General features: G+C 37.4%; 1 protein-coding gene across 5 annotated transcripts; it reads right to left on the bottom strand.

Annotated features, from left to right (window-relative positions):
- Positions 1-401: 401 nt before the first annotated feature.
- LOC149831041 (uncharacterized) lies at positions 402-17118 on the bottom strand. Of its 5 annotated transcripts, none has more exons than XM_090013628.1 (8): positions 16306-17118; positions 13583-14708; positions 10719-10988; positions 8251-10385; positions 4447-7297; positions 1739-1811; positions 1349-1636; positions 402-1036 (listed from the first exon to the last, which is right to left on the bottom strand). In XM_090013628.1, the coding sequence occupies exons 1-5, from the start codon at positions 16776-16778 to the stop codon at positions 6685-6687; spliced, it is 4617 nt and encodes a 1538-aa protein (XP_089869754.1). In that variant the 5' UTR covers positions 16779-17118; the 3' UTR covers positions 402-1036; positions 1349-1636; positions 1739-1811; positions 4447-6684. The 5 variants fall into 5 exon arrangements, with proteins under 5 accessions (XP_089869754.1, XP_089869756.1, XP_089869753.1 ...); XM_090013630.1 differs by lacking the exon at positions 1739-1811 and having other exon boundaries at positions 4447-5855; positions 6746-7297; XM_090013627.1 differs by lacking the exon at positions 1739-1811.
- Positions 17119-18408: the final 1290 nt, after the last annotated feature.

Here is an 18408-nt window from a genome sequence, read left to right as displayed (position 1 = left end):
GCTGCAGTCAGGGCTGGGCTAGGACCGGGATGGGCTACAAAAATGGATAAAAATCTATTTCATATGGAATCAGGGCTGGGCTAGGACTGGGCTTTAAAAAAAAAAAAAATTAACTGTTTCGGGAGGCGGGCTACAGCGCAGTCCTGCCCCCCCCTAGCTATGCCCCTGAGCCACACACTGTGGTCTCCCCTGGGGCATGGCCCTAAACCAAGCAAGAATCAGGGTCAGTCAACCGGCGAGACCGATCAGGTGTCTTTTTGGTACAAAAGAGGAACCCATTCCCAAGGAACAAGAGCATGGGACTTGGCATAAGTGGCCACCCCAACAACCCTATAAGGAAAACGGGGACAGAAAAAACAAAAAAAATCCAACACAGAACATGAATCCTTTGAAGCTGCACAGAAGTAGAAGTAGCATACTTATAAATCATTCAAACAGACAAATAGTCGAAGGTCTTCAGATGAGCACAACTCAAAGGGATAGAAGGTGTCGCCTCCCAGTGAGGGCCCTGACTATTATAAAATCCTATTTTCATCATCACCAGTAAATTAAAGGGGTCCAGGGTCCAGCCCAAAGGATCGACTAGATGTTCAAAACGAAGACAACTGCATTGCAAAAGTCGACCACCATCTCTCGGGGTCCAAAAGTTTCTCATTCAAATCATTAGGTTCTTTAAGCCACCTAATGAATCAGGAATTCTTCTTAGGTCAGAGCATCCCTCAAGGTCAAGTTGTTCTAAGGATTTCAAGTCCCCTAGCCGTTCTGGCAAAACAGAAATTCTTATGCAATTTTTAAGGACGAGGACTTGAAGCAAGCTCAGCTCAGACAGACTGTTTGGCAATTCTTTTAGTTTCTCACAATCATCCATACTCAAGAAAACCAGCTTCTTAAGACGCCCGATTGATTCATCAATTTCTTCCAGTGAGGAACATTTGTCCAGCACCAGCTTTTCCAGGCACTGGAGATGAGTGAAATCAGGAGTGCAAATGAGTCTTACACAGTAAGAGAGATCGAGGACCTTTAGCCTTGGAAGCTCCTGCAGATCATTATTATTATTATTAACAAAAACATTATATGCATAAAAAACATATGAGAAACTGGGACTAAAAGAAAAGGTGACCTTGGTCAATGTTGTTCATCCCTAGGATGAACACATACATGCATGTGACTCAAATTCCCATGACCAAATGCCCATCACTACCTTAATCAAAGGCACAAAACTCGTTGGCTCCGCCTAAAATAGGCATTTGAATCATGGGGTGCTTGCTGCTTTTCCATATTTGATTTTGCACACTGAAGATGGAAATGCATGAGTGTTTTTATTCTTACTATTTTTGTGACTACTAACCATGTTACCCATTGCGATTTCTCGAAATTCACTACGACTTAGGTCGAGGACAACGAGTTCCTTCAGGCAATCGTTACGAAACCGAACTGTATCCGAGCGACCACAATACAATGTCAGATATTTTAGATTCCTTGGGAGGTGTATGGACCCATCATCTTCATCCCCATAGTAGCTTTTATCAAGAATCTTGAGCCAGCTCATTGCTTCAGATGCGCGCTTGCTCAAATGCTTATGTCCGTTGCCCATATTCCGAAAAGTCATGCCTTGGATGAGAGGGAGCTCGGATCCCTGCACAAATAAGAAAAGAAACAGACCGAATGAAGTAAACAAGAATGCGAGAACATGCATGCACCAACTCATCCACAAACTTGACTGACTCGATTTTCTGACCTTCACCGAATCTCTGCAATCAAACTAGAGGGGGATGACCTCATTGAATTGGAAAGAATACGCTGAACTGAACCTATTCAAATAGAAATCAGTTGTAACAGAGACTCTTCTTAGGGATCTTATGTTTTCAATTCATTTCTTTCTCATGCATTTGTTAGGAAACGACCTATCCATGTATCAGAGAAACAAGTACGAAAAAAGCAAAAGGCAAGGATTTTACGTGGTTCTGCAAAAACTATCAACGTCCACGACTTAGGCTTCTTCTTTTATTGATTGAGATACACAATAAAGGGGAGGATGTTTCCTTAAATAGGAGTCTGCGCATTTTACTTACTATTGTTGCTGGATATATAACAAGGAGTGTATGGTAAAATTACTGCAAAAAATTTACAAAAGAAAACCCACAACCAAATAATGTCCCTTTTATAGACCTAAGAACCCTAACTCTAAAACTCAAATTCCTTAAGGATTCTAAGTCATACTACCTCTATTGAAACTAAAATCTTATTGAGACTCACCTACCTTAAAGACTCTTTGTGCTCTCATACCTCAACCAAAACTCTAAGACTTAGACATTGATCGTATCTTGGACTTATCTTGATCCTCAAACCCATGTGTTTTATATCAAGACCTTAGTGTAACTGACTCACGTCATTGTGCAATAGCTGGTCCCTACTAGTTACAATGATGACTCAAGCCGTCACCATTACCTTTTTAACAACCGCAGCCATGGCTGTCTCCAATGACTGCCACTGGCGTATGAATACCTGGCAATAACATTTTGCCTCATAAACCATTTACATCTTACAATCCAGCCGTAGACAAGTGCTATCCAGATCATATGTATCCGTTGACTTCACATAGAGATATGAAAAAATAAGTTATTCAATATTTGGAAGAATTTGGAACAACATGAACCCACTAGAAAACTTAATGTACCCTCTTAATGCTTATTTTGAGCTATCCAGATCATATGTATCCGTGGACTTCACATAGAGATATGAAAAAATAAATTATTCAATATTTATTCCTATCAAATAAACTACGTGATGCATCTATCAGGTCTGATTGGCACTATTAGTTGCTAGTAGGTGGCCTTATTATTGTTTTATATATATGGATTTTGAAAACCTTCCCTTGAAAAAATGCTGCAAATACATGGTTTCAAACCTATTTTTGACTAAGCAAACTAATGGCTAGATCTACCAAAAGTGCTTTCTATTATATTGCATGTACAAACGACTATAGCAGTTGTGTCTGCGTGCGTGCATATGCTCGCAGAGTAAAGGAAACTTATATTGAATGGGGGTATTGGATTTTTACCAAAATGGATGGATTTTGCAAAACTGTGTTGGGTTTTATGTTGTATCTTTGGATTTTACCGTTTCTTTTATGCTCTTTAGTTGTGTTCCTGTTGTGGTGGGGTCACCCCTCGTCACCAACTACCCCTACTTGTACTAATTCTTCCTAACCTCTTTGTTTTTCCTTCATATATATATATATATATATATATATATATATATATATATATATATATATATATATATATATATATATATATATATATATTGTGGACCAGTTAAGCCTAGTTTAGTACTTGGGCCTTACGGATAGGCAATGAGTCAGGCATATGGGCTGGGCCGGGCCCCTTGTCCAGACCTATTAAAGATGCATGTAAGATGTTGCATTATTTCAAACTAAAAATGCGTATTATTAGTCCCCGTTTGGATAACATGAGGCAAAACTAAGTTTCTTAGAAACTAAGATTGATTTCAAATAGGTCGGCAAAATATAGATTTGTAAAAACGTGGAGATTTTCTTGGCACGTGGAGATTTTGGAAAAACTTTGTTTACATGAGAAATTCTTATAAAATATAGATTTTGTCAAAATTTATTATACATAAGTAAAAAAACTACCACCGAAAGTTTATAATAGATACTTATGGGTGGGTGAGATGATATCTTACTGTGAATAAGATATTGATTGGATATGAGTACAAGGATGCAAAAGTAGCCCAATATCGATGAGGAAAAAGAGTCCTTGCCTTTTCCAACTCTAGCTAAAAATGAACTCTCTTTGCTTGGCAACATACTTGAAATTTGAAATGGTTGGACCATGCATGTGGGCTAATAAATCTGATTGCTCACATGGAGTTTTCCCACGTCAGCAATACTTTTTGGAACATTTTTTTTGACTAATTTGTTTGTTGTTGACGAGGTTTTATCATTTTAAGTTATGTTAATATTGAGATATTTTTGCCATAATTTCACAGAATATTAAGATTATGAGAGATTTTGAAAGCCTCACAATATTAACGGGATTTTAACGCTTTGGAAATAAGTCTACAAAATATTGCGCCACTTTCAAAATCTTGGCATTATTTGTTACTATCTGTATGTATATAGACAAGTGCGCTATGATGGCTAGAAGTAGTCCATTATCTAGATTCCATTGTTTTACTGTAAATTTACCAATCTTAATTTAGGCCAAGTTTATGAACTTTTGACCAAGAAACAATGTTGTCTAATTTATTAGCTAGCTCAATATTCACTCAACCTGTGCCTATGAAATCAATCTTGTGTTAGTGACCAACCTTTTAATATTATGAAAAACAAAAGATATATAGAATACGCCATAATCATTCTTATGCCAATATTCAAAGTTCTAATACTATGAAAATAAAGATAGAAATCAGTTTAGATCATACCTCTGCTTTCTCCAATACCTTTTCTCTGTCATCGGCATCCCATAGCCTGCTGTAATTTTGAGGTCTGAAATTGCCTTCTTTTCGAACTATAGTCCTTCCCATATCTCGAATTTGGTCACGCATTCTAAAAGTATTATCATCATCAATACTAATAAGAGACTTGTGTTCGAGAACTTTGAGTGACATGTAAACTGGAAATTGTTTCCTCTTTCCAACAAAAATATATGCTATGTCTAAAAATATGCACTTCTCACATTGATCTAGTGAGTCAAAACTTATTTTTAACCTTTCACGAATTTCTATATGTTGAACTCGTTTCAGTTTTGTCAACTCTTCTCGCCAATCTTTTCCTCCAACACCTTTTTTATGTCATCCCCATCCCATAGCCTGCTGTACTTTAGAGGGTCCAAATCGCCTTCTTTTCTAACTATAGTCCTTCCCATATCTCGAGAGACTTGTGATCGAGAACATCGAGTGACGTCTTTGGGTAACAACCGCAATCTTTCCACATGTAAACTGGAAATTGTTTCCCCTTTCCAATAATAAAACATGCTATGTCTAAAAATATTTCTTTCTCCCCTGGACTCAGTGAGTCATAACTTATTTTTAACCTTTCATGAATATATTTATGTTGAACTCGTTTCAAACGTGTCAACAATTGTAGCCATTCTTCTCTATCACTTAAACCAAAAAATAGTGACCCAAGTGCTTCAAGAGCTAGTGGTAGGCCCCCTGTTACTTTCACAACTTCGTTAGAAAGATCTTTAAACTCTTCCAATGGTTGGTCATTCCCAAATGCATGGTGACTGAATAGCTGAAGTGAATACCCACTGTTCAGTTCTTTAACGGCATAAATTTGGTTTTCCTTCAGTCCATGCTTTAGGAGTACGCCTTTGTCCCTTGTTGTAACAATAATCTTCCCGCACCAAACCATTCCTTTTGCTTCAAATCTTTTCGGTGGGGTATAAAAGCATCAAGTTGCTCCTTGTCATCTACATCATCAAGAATTATGAGAACTTTCTTTCCACTCATTCTTTGATTGATCAAGCTAATTCCTTGTTTAACATCATGGATGACAATTTCTTGTTTTAAAATGTCAGAAATTAGCTTAGATTGTAGTTCAGGAAGTCCCTTATGACGCACTTTCACGAACATCATTGATGAAGCAACAACTACCATCATATTGAGTAGATAGCTTATTATAGATGGTCATCGCAATTGCCGTCTTTCCGATGCCACCTTGCCCACAAATTCCAATAAGACAAACAACATTTGTTTCCCTCTTCAACATCTCCAACACTTCATTTAATTGAGAATCGATCCCAATTAGATGATCTATGTCAAATGGGACCCTTCATAATAAATTAGATACCGCCTTGCATATATTTGTGATCACTTTTGCCTCATTACTGCAGATTGATGACAACAACAAATAAGTAATAATTCCAAAGCTTGAAGAACATTATCCAACTTATATATAGAGAGAGAGAGGGTAAATATTGGCTACTAATGAAGGTAAGGAACTAATGAGTAAAAATCACTTTCTTCTTTTCTTAAAAGAATTCTAATTTTTGTAGATCAAATTGTTCAAAAGTCAACGGCCGACATTGTGCCAAAGCTTCAGAAACTCAAAAGAGCTATTAAAGGCATAGAGCGATTGTGCTGGAAATCATAGGTTTAAGCTTTATTGACTCAATTTGAGTATATAGATGTGTTCAACACAGTTTCTATGAGAAAGATCAAAACTTAGATCATATTATTTCGATTTAAAAATAAGACTTTTGAGTTGTGAACTTTAGTATTGACTTTTTTGAGCCTTTAAAAAACCTACTTACATGTCACAAATTTAGAACTCAAAAAATCATGCTTTACATCAGAAAAATACAATTCAAGGCTTAATCCTTTCTAAACAAACCATATTGAATACAACTACGTAATTTGGTTGAGTTGATACATCTCCCATTTATGATTTTTAGCCCGTTAGTTCATTACCTTGATATATGGTCGCTCTTGTTCGGCTTGTCTCATTCAGGGACAAACTGAGCTTGATCGCAGGCAGCTATACACAAGCATGAACCGAGTTATGAGCTTATTCGACTGGCAGACGAGTTGAGCCTGAACAGGCTCTGTTCGGTTCATTAGACACATTTACTAGCCCTAATTGGGTGACCTTGTGGCAAAGGGATGGTCTTGGCCAAGAATCTATACCCAACCACCCTAATAAGCTTATTCCCTTTCTCATGAGAGAATTACACACACAAACAAAGAGAGAGATAGAGATAGAGAGGTTGTTACTGACCAATTTGTATCAGGGAGACAGTACCCAGAAAACTGTGCAGCTCTTCTCAGGGCGTTTCTCCACTCATCAACATCCAATTCTTTATTGTTCTCGTGCTCTTGAAAAGCGGCTTCAAATGATCCCGTTTGATGTTGGACCTCAGAAGGAGAAACATCAAAGAACACAGGAATGATTGGCCTCTTTCTTTTAGCCGCATCGGCAATCTCCACCATCTTGGCTATCTCCATTAAACACCACTTGGAGTCTGCATAGTTTTTGGAGAAGATGGGCACAAAAATCTTTGATTCCTCGATGTACTTGAACAGTACACTGATTCTTTGGGGATTTTGGAAGTCTGCATAGTCTATGAATGCTTTTATGCCATGCCATTGCAATCGCGCTTCGAGGTGGCTGGTGAAGCCCTGCCGGGTGTCCTTCCCTCTAAAACTTAAAAACACGTCAAACCCGTCAAACACAAACCAACCCAGATTTGATGGCATCATTGATTGAGAATGGATCCCAATTGGAAGACGTATGCGAAGTGGGAACTTTATTAATAAATTAGATACCGCCCTGCAAATTGATGACAACAACAAATAAGTAATTCCAAATCTTGAAGGACATTATCCAACTGATATACATTAGCTACTAATGAAGGTAAAGAACTATTGAGTAGAAATCACTCTTTTTCTTCTTAAAAGAATTCTAATTTTTGTAGATCAATCTTTTCAAAAGTCAACGGTCAACAATGCATTGTACCAAAGTTTCTTAACTCAAAAGAGCTATTAAAGGCATAGAGCGATTGTGTTGGAAATCATAGGTTTAAGCTTTATTCACTCAATTTGAGTATATAGATGTGTTCAACACAGTTTATCTGCAAAGGATAAAAAATTAGATCATATTATTTCAATCTAAAGATAAGACTTTTGAGTTGTGAACTTTAGTATTGACTTTTTTGAGCCTTTAAAAAACCTACTTACATGTCACAATTCAATTATTCAAAACTCATTTAATGGCCCATAATGTGGACCAAAATTTTAGAACTCAAAAAATCATGCTTTACATCAGAAAAATACAATTCAAGGCTTAATCCTTTCTAAACAAACCATATTGAACACATACGTAATTAGGTTGAGTTGATACATCTCTCACCTATTATTTTTAGACCGTTAGTTCATTACCTTTATATATATACTGTGTGTGGTGGGGGTATATATTAAATTCCTTAAACGCTTCAGGTTTGAGATGTCTGATATTTTACTCAAAGCAGTACAATCTGAGAGATCGATGGTAACAAGAGAAGAGGAAAGCTGAGGAAGAGACTCGAGCCTCCAGAGGCCATGCAAGGTAAGATGTTCTAATACGGAAAAGGCACCAATAAAATTCAGATGGAGTTCCTCAAAGGCTCTTGAAGATGGCTCAGGAAGGAAATCAACGACTAGCACCATAAAAAATTTCAATCATCCAATGGAATCTAGAAATTGTTCAAGCGAATTGCAAACCAATGAGTTAGGCTCATTAAGTACCTAATGGAAGTGCAGCCCTTCAGGTTGAGCACTTCCAAAGACTCCAATCCACCGATGGAATCAGGAATTTCTTCCAGAAAGGAACAATCTTCTAGAGAAAAAATACGAAGCTTCTTCAAGTCCCTTATGGAATCAGGTATCCCTTTCATTAAAGTGCAGCCCTTCAGGTTGAGCTCTTCCAAAGACTCCAACCCACCAATGGAATCGGGAATTTCTTCCAGAGAGGAACAATATTCTAGAGAGAAAATACCAAGCTTCTTCAAGTCACTTATGGAATCAGGTATCCCTTTCATTGAAGTGCAGCCCGTCAGGTAGAGCTTTTCCAAAGACTCCAACCCATGGATGGAATCGGGGATTATTTCCAGAGAACGGCAATTTTCTAGAGAGAAAATACGAAGCTTCTTCAAGTCCCCTATTGAATTAGGTATCCCTTTCATTGAAGTGCAGCCCTTCAGGTTGAGCTTTTCCAAAGACACTAACCCACCGATGGAATCGGGAATTTCTTCCAGAAAGGAACAATCTTCTAGAGAGAAAATACGAAGCTTCTTCAAGTCCCTTATGGAATCAGGTATCCTTTTCATTGAAGTGCATCCCTTCAGGTTGAGCTTTTCCAAAGACTCCAACCCACCGATGGAATCGGGAATTTCTTTCGGAGAGGAACAATCTTCTAGAGAGAAAATACGAAGCTTCTTCAAGTCCCTTATGGAATCAGGTATCCCTTTCATTAAAGTGCAGCCCTTCAGGTTGAGCTCTTCCAAAGACTCCAACCCACCAATGGAATCGGGAATTTCTTCCAGAGAGGAACAATATTCTAGAGAGAAAATACCAAGCTTCTTCAAGTCCCCTATGGAATCAGGTATCTCTTTCATTGAAGTGCAGCCCTTCAGGTTGAGCCCTTCCAAAGACTCCAACCCACCAATGGAATCGGGAATTTCTTCCAGAGAGGAACAATATTCTAGAGAGAAAATACCAAGCTTCTTCAAGTCCCCTATGGAATCAGGTATCTCTTTCATTGAAGTGCAGCCCTTCAGGTTGAGCTCTTCCAAAGACTCCAACCCACCAATGGAATCGGGAATTTCTTCCAGAGACGAACAATATTCTAGAGGGAAAATACCAAGCTTCTTCAAGTCCCCTATGGAATCAGGTATCTCTTTCATTGAAGTGCAGCCCTTCAGGTTGAGCTCTTCCAAAGACTCCAACCCACCGATGGAATCGGGAATTCTTTTCAGAGAGGAACAATATTTTAGAGAGAAAATACGAAGCTTCTCCAAGTCCCCTATGGAATCAGGTATCCCTTTCATTAAGGTGCAGCCCTTCAGGTTGAGCTCTTCCAAAGACACTAACCCACCTATGGTGTCGGGTACTTTTTGAAGTGATTTACAACCATTAAGGATGAGTATCTCTAAAGATTCCAACATTCCAATAGAGTTTGGTACTTGCTCCAATGATTTACAGCCTTTTAGAGACAACACAGAAAGGTTCTTTAAGTCTCCTAATGAATCGGGTAGCAGCCTTAACAAACTATAATAATCAAGATTCAGCACCCGTAAAGACCTGAATTTTCCGATGAAGATTGGTAACTGTTCCATTGATTTGCTGCACTCTAGAGGCAATTGAGGCAGGTTCTTTAACCCTCCTAATGATTCAGGTATTGTTCTTAGGCCAGAGCATCCGTGAAGTTCAAGACGTTCTAGGGATTTCAAGTCCCCTAGCCCATCTGGCAGAAGAGAAATTCTTTTGCAATATTTAAGGACGAGGACTTGAAGCGACTTCAGCTGACACAGACTGTTAGGTAGGTCTTTTAGTTCCTCACAACCCTCAAGGTCAAGACGTTCTAGGGATTTCAAGTCCCCTAGAAAATATGGCAGAAGAGAAATTCTTATGCAATCTTTAAGGACGAGGACTTGAAGCGACTTCAGCTGACACAGACTGTTAGGCAGTCCTCTTAGTGACAAGCATCCCACCATACTCAAGAAAACCAGCTTCTTAAGACGCCCGATTGATTCATCAATTTCTTCCAGTGACCGACAACCGTCGAGCACCAACCTTTCCAGGCACTGGAGATGAGTGAAATCAGGAGTGCAGAGGAGTCTTTCACAGTAACTGAGATCGAGGAACTTCAGCCTTGGAAGCACCTGCAGATCAATATTATTATTATTTTTTTTATATTCACAAAAACATTATATGCATAAAAAACATATGAGAAACTGGGAGTAAAAGAAAAGGCGACCTTGGTCAATGTTGTTCATCCGTAGGATGAACACATACATGCATGTGACTCAAATTCCCATGACTCAAATGCCCATCACTCATTCTTGGTACCTTAATCAAAAGGCACAAAACGCGTTGGCTCCGCCTAAAATAGGCGTTTGAATCATGGGATGCTTGCCGCTTTTCCATACTTGATTTTGCACAATGAGGATGGAAATGCATGTGTTTTTATTCTTACTATTTTTGTGACTACTAACCATGTTACCCATGTCTTCAAAGTCACCACTTAGGTCGAGGACAACGAGTCCCTTAAGGCGATCTTCACAAAACGAAACCCTATCCGAACCACCATAATACAATGTCAGATAATTTAGATTCCTTGGGAGGTGTATGGGCCCATCATCTTCATCCCCATAGTAGCTTGCATGAAGCATCTTGAGACTGCTCATTGCTTCAGATGCCTCCTTGCTCAAATGCTTATCCATATTTCGAAAAGTGATGCCTTGGATGAGACGGAGGTCGGATGGCTGCAGAAATAAGAAAGGAAAGAGACGGAATCAGGTTACCAAGAATCCGAGAACGTGCATGTTTGGACTCATCAAGCAGACTTGAGGATCGCATGCACCAACTCATCCACAAAGTTGTCTGACTCAAATTTCTGACCTTCAACCGATTCAAATAGAAACAATGTTTGCAAGGGAGACTCTTCTTAAGGGTCTTATGTTTTCAATTCATTTCTTTGTCATGCTAACATATTTGAAGAAACAAACACGAAAAAATCTAAATACAAAGCAAATGACGTCCCTTTTATAGACCGAAGAATCCTTTCTCTTAAAACTTAAATTATTTAAGGATTTCTAAGCCATACTTCTGATCTTGAAACTAAAATGTTATTGACACTCACCTACCTTAAAGACTCATTGTACCCTCATACTTGAACCAAAACTCTAAGACTTAGACATTGATCCTATCTTCGACTTATCTTGATCCTCTAGAAAGTTCCAACCCATGTGTTTTATATCAAGACCTTATTGAAACAGACATAGTGACAAAAGTCTTTATCGGCAAAATGTCGTTTTTAAAAAAGTTGCAAGAAATTGAATTTTTTTCATAAATCTCACATTTTTTCGGCAAAAACTTGGCAATAAAAAAATTAATTAAAAGTATACAAAATATTTTTATAAGAAAATATTAATAAAAAAATATTTAAAAATAAAAATATGCATTTTTTACAATAAATAGCCATTTAAAACGTAAATATCATGTTTAAATTGCTGTATTTTATGCTTTTTTTTCATAAATCTTGTGATATTTTGAATATCTAGCCAGAAATTGCCTTTTTAAATGTCACATTGGTAACACGCGTCATTGTGCACCGTCACCATTACTTTTTTTAACAACCGCAGTCATGGCCGCCTCGAATGACTGCCACAGGCGTATGAACATTAATTGGTAGGGTAGAAAAGTCGGGCCCTTTCAAGTCTCTCTCCCATCTGTTGTTTTACCTTCAGAATTCAAATGTAGAGGTGTTTTAGACAAATCTGACCATATAGATGTAATTAATCCCCACCGTTGAAAACGATTTCTGAGTATAATTTGGAAAGACACACTGTGGATGCATCTATCAAGTCTGATTGAGAAGATGCAACCTGCACTTGTACTTTCTACTAGGTGCTCTGCTCTGCTCTTATCATTGTTTTATATATACATGCATTTTGAAAACCTCTCATGCTTACATGTTGCAAATACGTGGTTTCAAAATGGATGGGGGTATTGAATTTTTGCCCGCAGAGTATAGGAAACTTATATTGAAGGGGGGTTTTGGTTTTTTTGCCAAAAATGAATGGATTTTGCAAAGCTGTGTTGGGTTTTACGACGTATCTTAGGTTTTTACCGTTTCTTTTATGTTGTTTACTTGTGTTCCTATTGTGGTGGGGTCACCCCTCGTCACCAACTACCCCTACTTCTACTAATTCTTTTTAATCTCTTTCTTTTTTCTTTCAAAAAAATATATATATTAGCTTGTGGACCATTTAAGACTAGTTTAGTACCCTTGGGCCTTACGGGCAGGCAATGAGTCAGGCATATGGGCTGGGGCCGGGCCCCTTGTCAAGACCTATTAAAGATGCATATAAGATGTTGCATCTATTCCAAACTAAAAATTCGTATTCTTAGTCCCCGTTTGGACAACATGAGGCAAAACTAAGTTTCTTAGAAACCAAGATTGATTTCAAATAGGTCGGCAAAATACAGATTTGTAAAAACGTGGAGATTTTCTTGACACGTGGAGATTTGTAAAAATATAGATTTTGTCAAAATTTATTTTACATAAATAAAAACTACCAGCAAAAGTTTATGATAGATACTTATATATCTCAATGTGAATAAGATATTGATTGGATATGAGTACAAGGATCCAAAAAGTAGCCCAATATCGATGAGGAAAAAGAGTCCTTACCTTTTCCAACTCTAGCTAAAAAGGAACTCTTCTTTGTTTGGCAACATACTTGAAATTTGAAATGGCTGGACCATTCATGTGGGCTAATAAATCTGCTTGCTCACATGGAGTTTCCCACGTCAGCAATACTTTTTCGAACATTTTTTTCCACTAATTTGTTTGTTGTTGACGAGGTTTTATCATTTTAAGTTATGTTAATATCGCAATGCTTTTTGCCATGATTTCACAAAATATTAAGATTATGAGAGATTTTGAAAGCCTCACGATATTAACGGGATTTTTACTCTAAAGAAATAGGTCTAAAAAATATTGCGCAAATTTCAAAATATTGCCTTTATTTGTTACTATATATATATATATATATATATATATATATATATATATATATATATATATATATATAGACAAGTGCTCTAAGATGGCTAGAAGTAATCCGTTATTTAGATTCCATTGTTTGACTGTGAATTTAGCAATGCCAATCTAGGCCAAGTTTCTGAACTTTTGACCAAGAAACAATGTTGTCTAATTTATCTTGTGTTGGTGACGAGCTTTTTAATATTATGAAAAATAAAAGATATATAGAATATGCCATAATCATTCTTATGCCAATATTCAAAGTTCTAATACTATCAAAATAAAGATAGAAATCAGTTTAGATCATACCTCAGCTTCCTCCAACACCCTTTCTATGTCATCCTCATCCCATAGCCTGCTGTACTTTAAAGGGTTCCATTTGCCTTTTTTCCGAACTATAGTCCTTCCCATATCTCGAATTTGGTCATGCATTCTAAAAGTATCATCAGCATCATCAATACTAATGAGAGACTTCTGTTCGAGAACTTCGAGTGACGACTTTGGGAAATAGCCGCAATCCTCCCACATGCGAACTGGAAATTGTTTTTCCTGTCCAATAAAAAAACATGCAATGTCTAAAAATATGCACTTCTCACCTTTTTCTAGTGAGTCATAACTTATTTTTAACTTTTCATGAATTCCTTTATGTTGAACTCCTTTCAGTTTTGTCAACAATTCTAGCCATTTTTCTCTCTCACTTTTACGATAAAGCTCTGAACCAAGTACTTTAAGAGCTAGTGGTAGCCCCCCGGTTACTTTCACAACTTCGTTAGACAGATCTTTAAACTCTGCCTTTGGTTCGTCATTCCCAAATGCATGGTGACTGAATAGCTGAAGTGAATACCCACTGTTCAGTTCTTCAACGGCATAAATTTGGTTTTCCTTCAGTCCATGCTTTAGGAGTACGCCTTTGTCCCTTGTTGTAACAATAATCTTACTTCCCGCACCAAACCATTCCTCTTGCTTTGAAGATATTCCGTCGCCTATAAATGCATCAAGTTGCTCCTTGTTATCCACGTCATCAAGAATTAGGAGAACTTTCTTAGTACTCATTCTTCGCTGGATAAAGCTAATTCCTTCGTCAACGTCAATTAGACGTTTATTTTCTCTTAAAACGTCATTAATGAGCTGGGTTTGTAGTTTGGGAAGTCCCTTATGGTGGTGCTTGGCACTCTCGCGAACATCTGAGATGAAGCAAATACTACCATCATAGCTAAGAGATAACTTGTTACAGACGTCCTTTGCAATTGTGGTTTTCCCAATACCACCCGGTCCATACATTCCAACCACACAAACACCACCAGTTTCCCTCTCCAACATTTCCATCACTTGGTTTGTGCGAGAATCGATTCCGATTGGCTTTATAGGAAAGCGAACCTTGCTTAATAAATCAGAGACATTTTGGCATATTTCCGTGATCAGTTCTGCCTCAGTCCTGCATGCCCGATAAGAGGGTGTCTACTTAAATTGACAACAAAAATAAGTTACGCCAAAACACGCACATGTACAAACAAACTATATATATATATATATATAATCATTAGAATATGAAAACTGAAATATGAGAACCAAAATATGAGAACTAGAAATATGGTCATTTTCAACACTTTATTTTATAAATCCAACCATGTCGATGTGCTGGGCATGCACGATGAATTTCCTAGTAATGAATCATTGGATAATGTATTTTCAATGCAAAAATATGTTTTTTTTAATTCTTCAATATTTAATAAGAACATGAGCAGTTAAATATAAAGCCTTAAAAAAATCTCACTTATGCATCAAAATCAATTGATTCAGGAGGTGCTCATTAAACCTCATATCGGTTGGATCAGATTCAAGAGAAAAAAAAAAAATTCATGAAAATTGTAGTTGGCACATTAGTTCTTTTATATATATATATACATATTATATATATATATATATATATATATATATATATATATATATATATATAATATGAGAACTAGAAATATGAGCATTTTCAACACTTTTTTTGCAAAATACAACCATGTGGATGTACTTGCAAAATACAACCATGTGGTTAATCTCGTATATTTTCCAGGTATGTAATCATTTTTTAAAATACTTTTATATGTTAATCTCATATATTTTAACTTTTGTAGGTTAATCTCATATATTTTTCAGTTTTATGTAATCAGTTTCTTAGTATATTTTAACTTTTTTTAGGTTAATCTCGTATATTTTTCAGTTATGTAATCAGTTTTTTAGTTACTTTTATATGTTAATCTCATAATTTTTAGTACTTATTTGAGATTTTATATTTCTTATTGGTTGCTATTTGAATAATAAAGCATTTCTTTATTTATTTGTATTTATATATATATATATATATTCATAATTTTTTAAAAGTTTAAAAAAAAAATTGAGGCTTAGGCTTAAGGGTTTTTAGTGGAGCGCCTTGCTACGCCTCAAGGCTTTTCAAATATATATATATATATATATATATATATATATATATATATATATATATATATATATATATATATAGTACTGGAGGTAAGGCTGGTAAATAAACCCCACAACTTGTGACTTAGATCTATTCGGCTCGTTACTAATTGGTTCGTGATCAGCTCACATAGGTGGTGAGTCGATCCATGAACAGCTCATTTAGCTTAATTGAGTCGAGCCTGAAGTCAATGTGTTCAACTTGGCTCGGCTAAAGAGTTATTTTTTGATTTTTTTTTTTACGCACGGCATGCAGCCAAAAGACTCGTTCGATTATGGAAAATTTTTACACAAGCCAACTCTTGTTCGGCTTGTCCAATTCAGGGATAAACTGAGGCATGGGCCGAGTTATGAGCTTAGTCGACTGGCAGACGAGTTGAGCCTGAACAGGCTCTGTTCGGTTCATTAGACACATTTACTAGCCCTAATTGGGCGACCTTGTGGCAAAGGGATGGTCTTGGCCAAGAATCTATACCCAACCACCCTAATAAGCTTGTTCCCTTTCTCATGAGAAAATCACACACACAAACAAAGAGATAGATATAGAGAGGCTGTTTACTGACCCTTTTGTGTCAAGGAGACAATACCCAGAAATCTTCCCAGCTCTTTCCAGGGCTTTTCTACAGTCATTAACATTCAATTCTTCATTGCTCTCGTGGTTTTTAAAACCGTCTCCAAATGATCCCCTTTGATTTCGGACATCAGAAGGATCAACATCAAAGAACACAGGAATGATTGGCCTCTCTTTCTCAGCCTTTTTGTTAATCTCCACCATCTTGGCTATCTCCTTTAAACACCACTTGGAGTCTGCGTACTTTTTGGAGAAGATGGGCACAAAAATCTTTGATCGCTCGATGTACTCGAACAGTTCACTGATATTTTTGCCCTTTTCCAACTTCTCACTGTCTATGAAGGCTGATATGCCACGCTGAACCAGTTCTTTGTGGAGGTGGCTGGTGAAGCCCTTGCGGGTGTCCTCCCCTCTAAAACTTAAAAACACGTCATAATCATATGGACCTTTTTCTGATGACATCATTGATGGGTGTGCTGCCTCGCCCTCCGTTTTCTTCCTTTTCTCTATTTCCCCCCTCTTCTGTTCACACAAGCAGAGCGATTGTCTTCCTTCTTACGGACAGAAAGACTAAATGGGAGTTACAATGGTTCTACCATCCTTTTATAGCAGAGAGGAAACACAACCAGAAATCCTCTCACCATCTTCCTTTAATTCATTTGTTTCGTTCATTATTGAAAGGAATGCGCGAGGAAGCTTCCTTAGGTCTTGTTTTCTCTTGCTTCGCTTTCTTATGAAACGTCTTTCCAGACCCCACACGGTTTTGTTGTTAACATTTTTAATGCAGCCATGGAGCCTGGCCCCCACCAACTGCCTGAGAGTGGGTTGTGTCCAACACATGCTGCTAGTTACAATGGCTCTACCATCCCTTTATAGGTGTGAGTGGAAGCACAACCAGAAAACCTCTCACGATGCTTTGGTTGGAAAATGGCGTCAATAAATGAAAAGGTTCTCTTCTAGGAAAATGATATCATGAGCAATGTCCTGTCCAACGTGTAAAATCTCATCTATTCTTTGGAATTAGTTGCAGGAATGCTGGATTTTTGTATGACCGACGGCAGGGCATTGATTGTTTATTGGACATGTTTTGTCCTGCTTCCTATCACCATTATGCCAAGACTGGTGGTGGAAAACGCGTCACCTTGTGTTTGTTGCAGGTTCAAAAAACCCATTGTTACAGTTGTGTAACTGGTAGGGTCTTACTGTCACCAACTTGCCTTTAAAAAAAAAGACTGATAGAAAAGGCGTTTAAAGCTTGCACGTTACGTGGACCCCACACTCTTTGCCTGTACAGATTTTTCTAAAACCCACTGCTGTCAATCAGCCTCGGCTTCACCACGCCTTGCTAGGTAGAAGTGCCTCGGTAACATAAGCTGAGAGCCAAGCTTCATTTTTTATTTTTTTGAGAAATTGAACTTTTTATGCTCATTCACCAACAAAATTAATTAAAAATAAAAAATTATTTTAAAAAAAAAAGTAAGTTTCATGAAAACAGTTTCCGCAGGCATTCTTGCTTTTCTATCGGGGTAGGGCGAAGATCACTTTTTCTAGTAATTTATTTAAAGAAAAATAAAGATATTTGTCACATTTGCAGCGGGGCCACCAGTTTGGGAAAAGAAGTCGTGGTAGTTGCTTGTTGCCACGTCTATATTCTATTCTACCCCCATTTGAAAATCTCATCTACTGATGTCGACAAGTTGGATCTGGGCATCGCCCAATCCAACTTAATCGGATTTGGAGTCGGATGAAAAAAGAGAAAACTGAATCAATATCCGGCAAGACTAAAATCCAATGTTTACAGTTATTCTGATTCAGATCTTAGTCAAATTCGTGTTTTAATCATATTCAGATTTTAGTCAAACTCAAACCTTCACTGCTTTGATGGCATCATTGATGGGTGTACTGCCTCGCCCTCCATGCACTAATTCCTCTTCGCCATTTTTTCCTTCTTCTGCTCACACAGTCGCAGCGATTGTCTTTCTTCTTCTTCAGGACAGAAAAGCTAATAAACGGGAGTAACAATTGCTCTATGGGTCTTTTTTGTTCTCAACCTGCCAAGCCTGATCATGTCAAATCAGGTCATTTTTATGGTTAA

This window comes from Nuphar pumila, chromosome 7 (genome assembly GCF_984573655.1).
Source record: "Nuphar pumila chromosome 7, dmNupPumi1.hap1.1, whole genome shotgun sequence".
Taxonomy (NCBI): Eukaryota; Viridiplantae; Streptophyta; class Magnoliopsida; order Nymphaeales; family Nymphaeaceae; genus Nuphar; species Nuphar pumila.
This window is presented reverse-complemented; position numbering and strand designations above follow the sequence as displayed.

Bases quoted from the DNA above. Each gene is read 5' to 3' on its own strand.
- LOC149831041 (XM_090013628.1), bottom strand. From the start codon at position 16,778: ATGATGTCATCAGAAAAAGGTCCATATGATTATGACGTGTTTTTAAGT. The intron at 14,709-16,305 runs GTCAGTAAACAG...TCGGGCATGCAG, and splicing joins TGTCTCCTTGACACAAAAGG to GACTGAGGCAGAACTGATCA. The intron at 10,989-13,582 runs GTATGATCTAAA...TTATTTCTGCAG, and splicing joins GGGTGTTGGAGGAAGCTGAG to CCATCCGACCTCCGTCTCAT.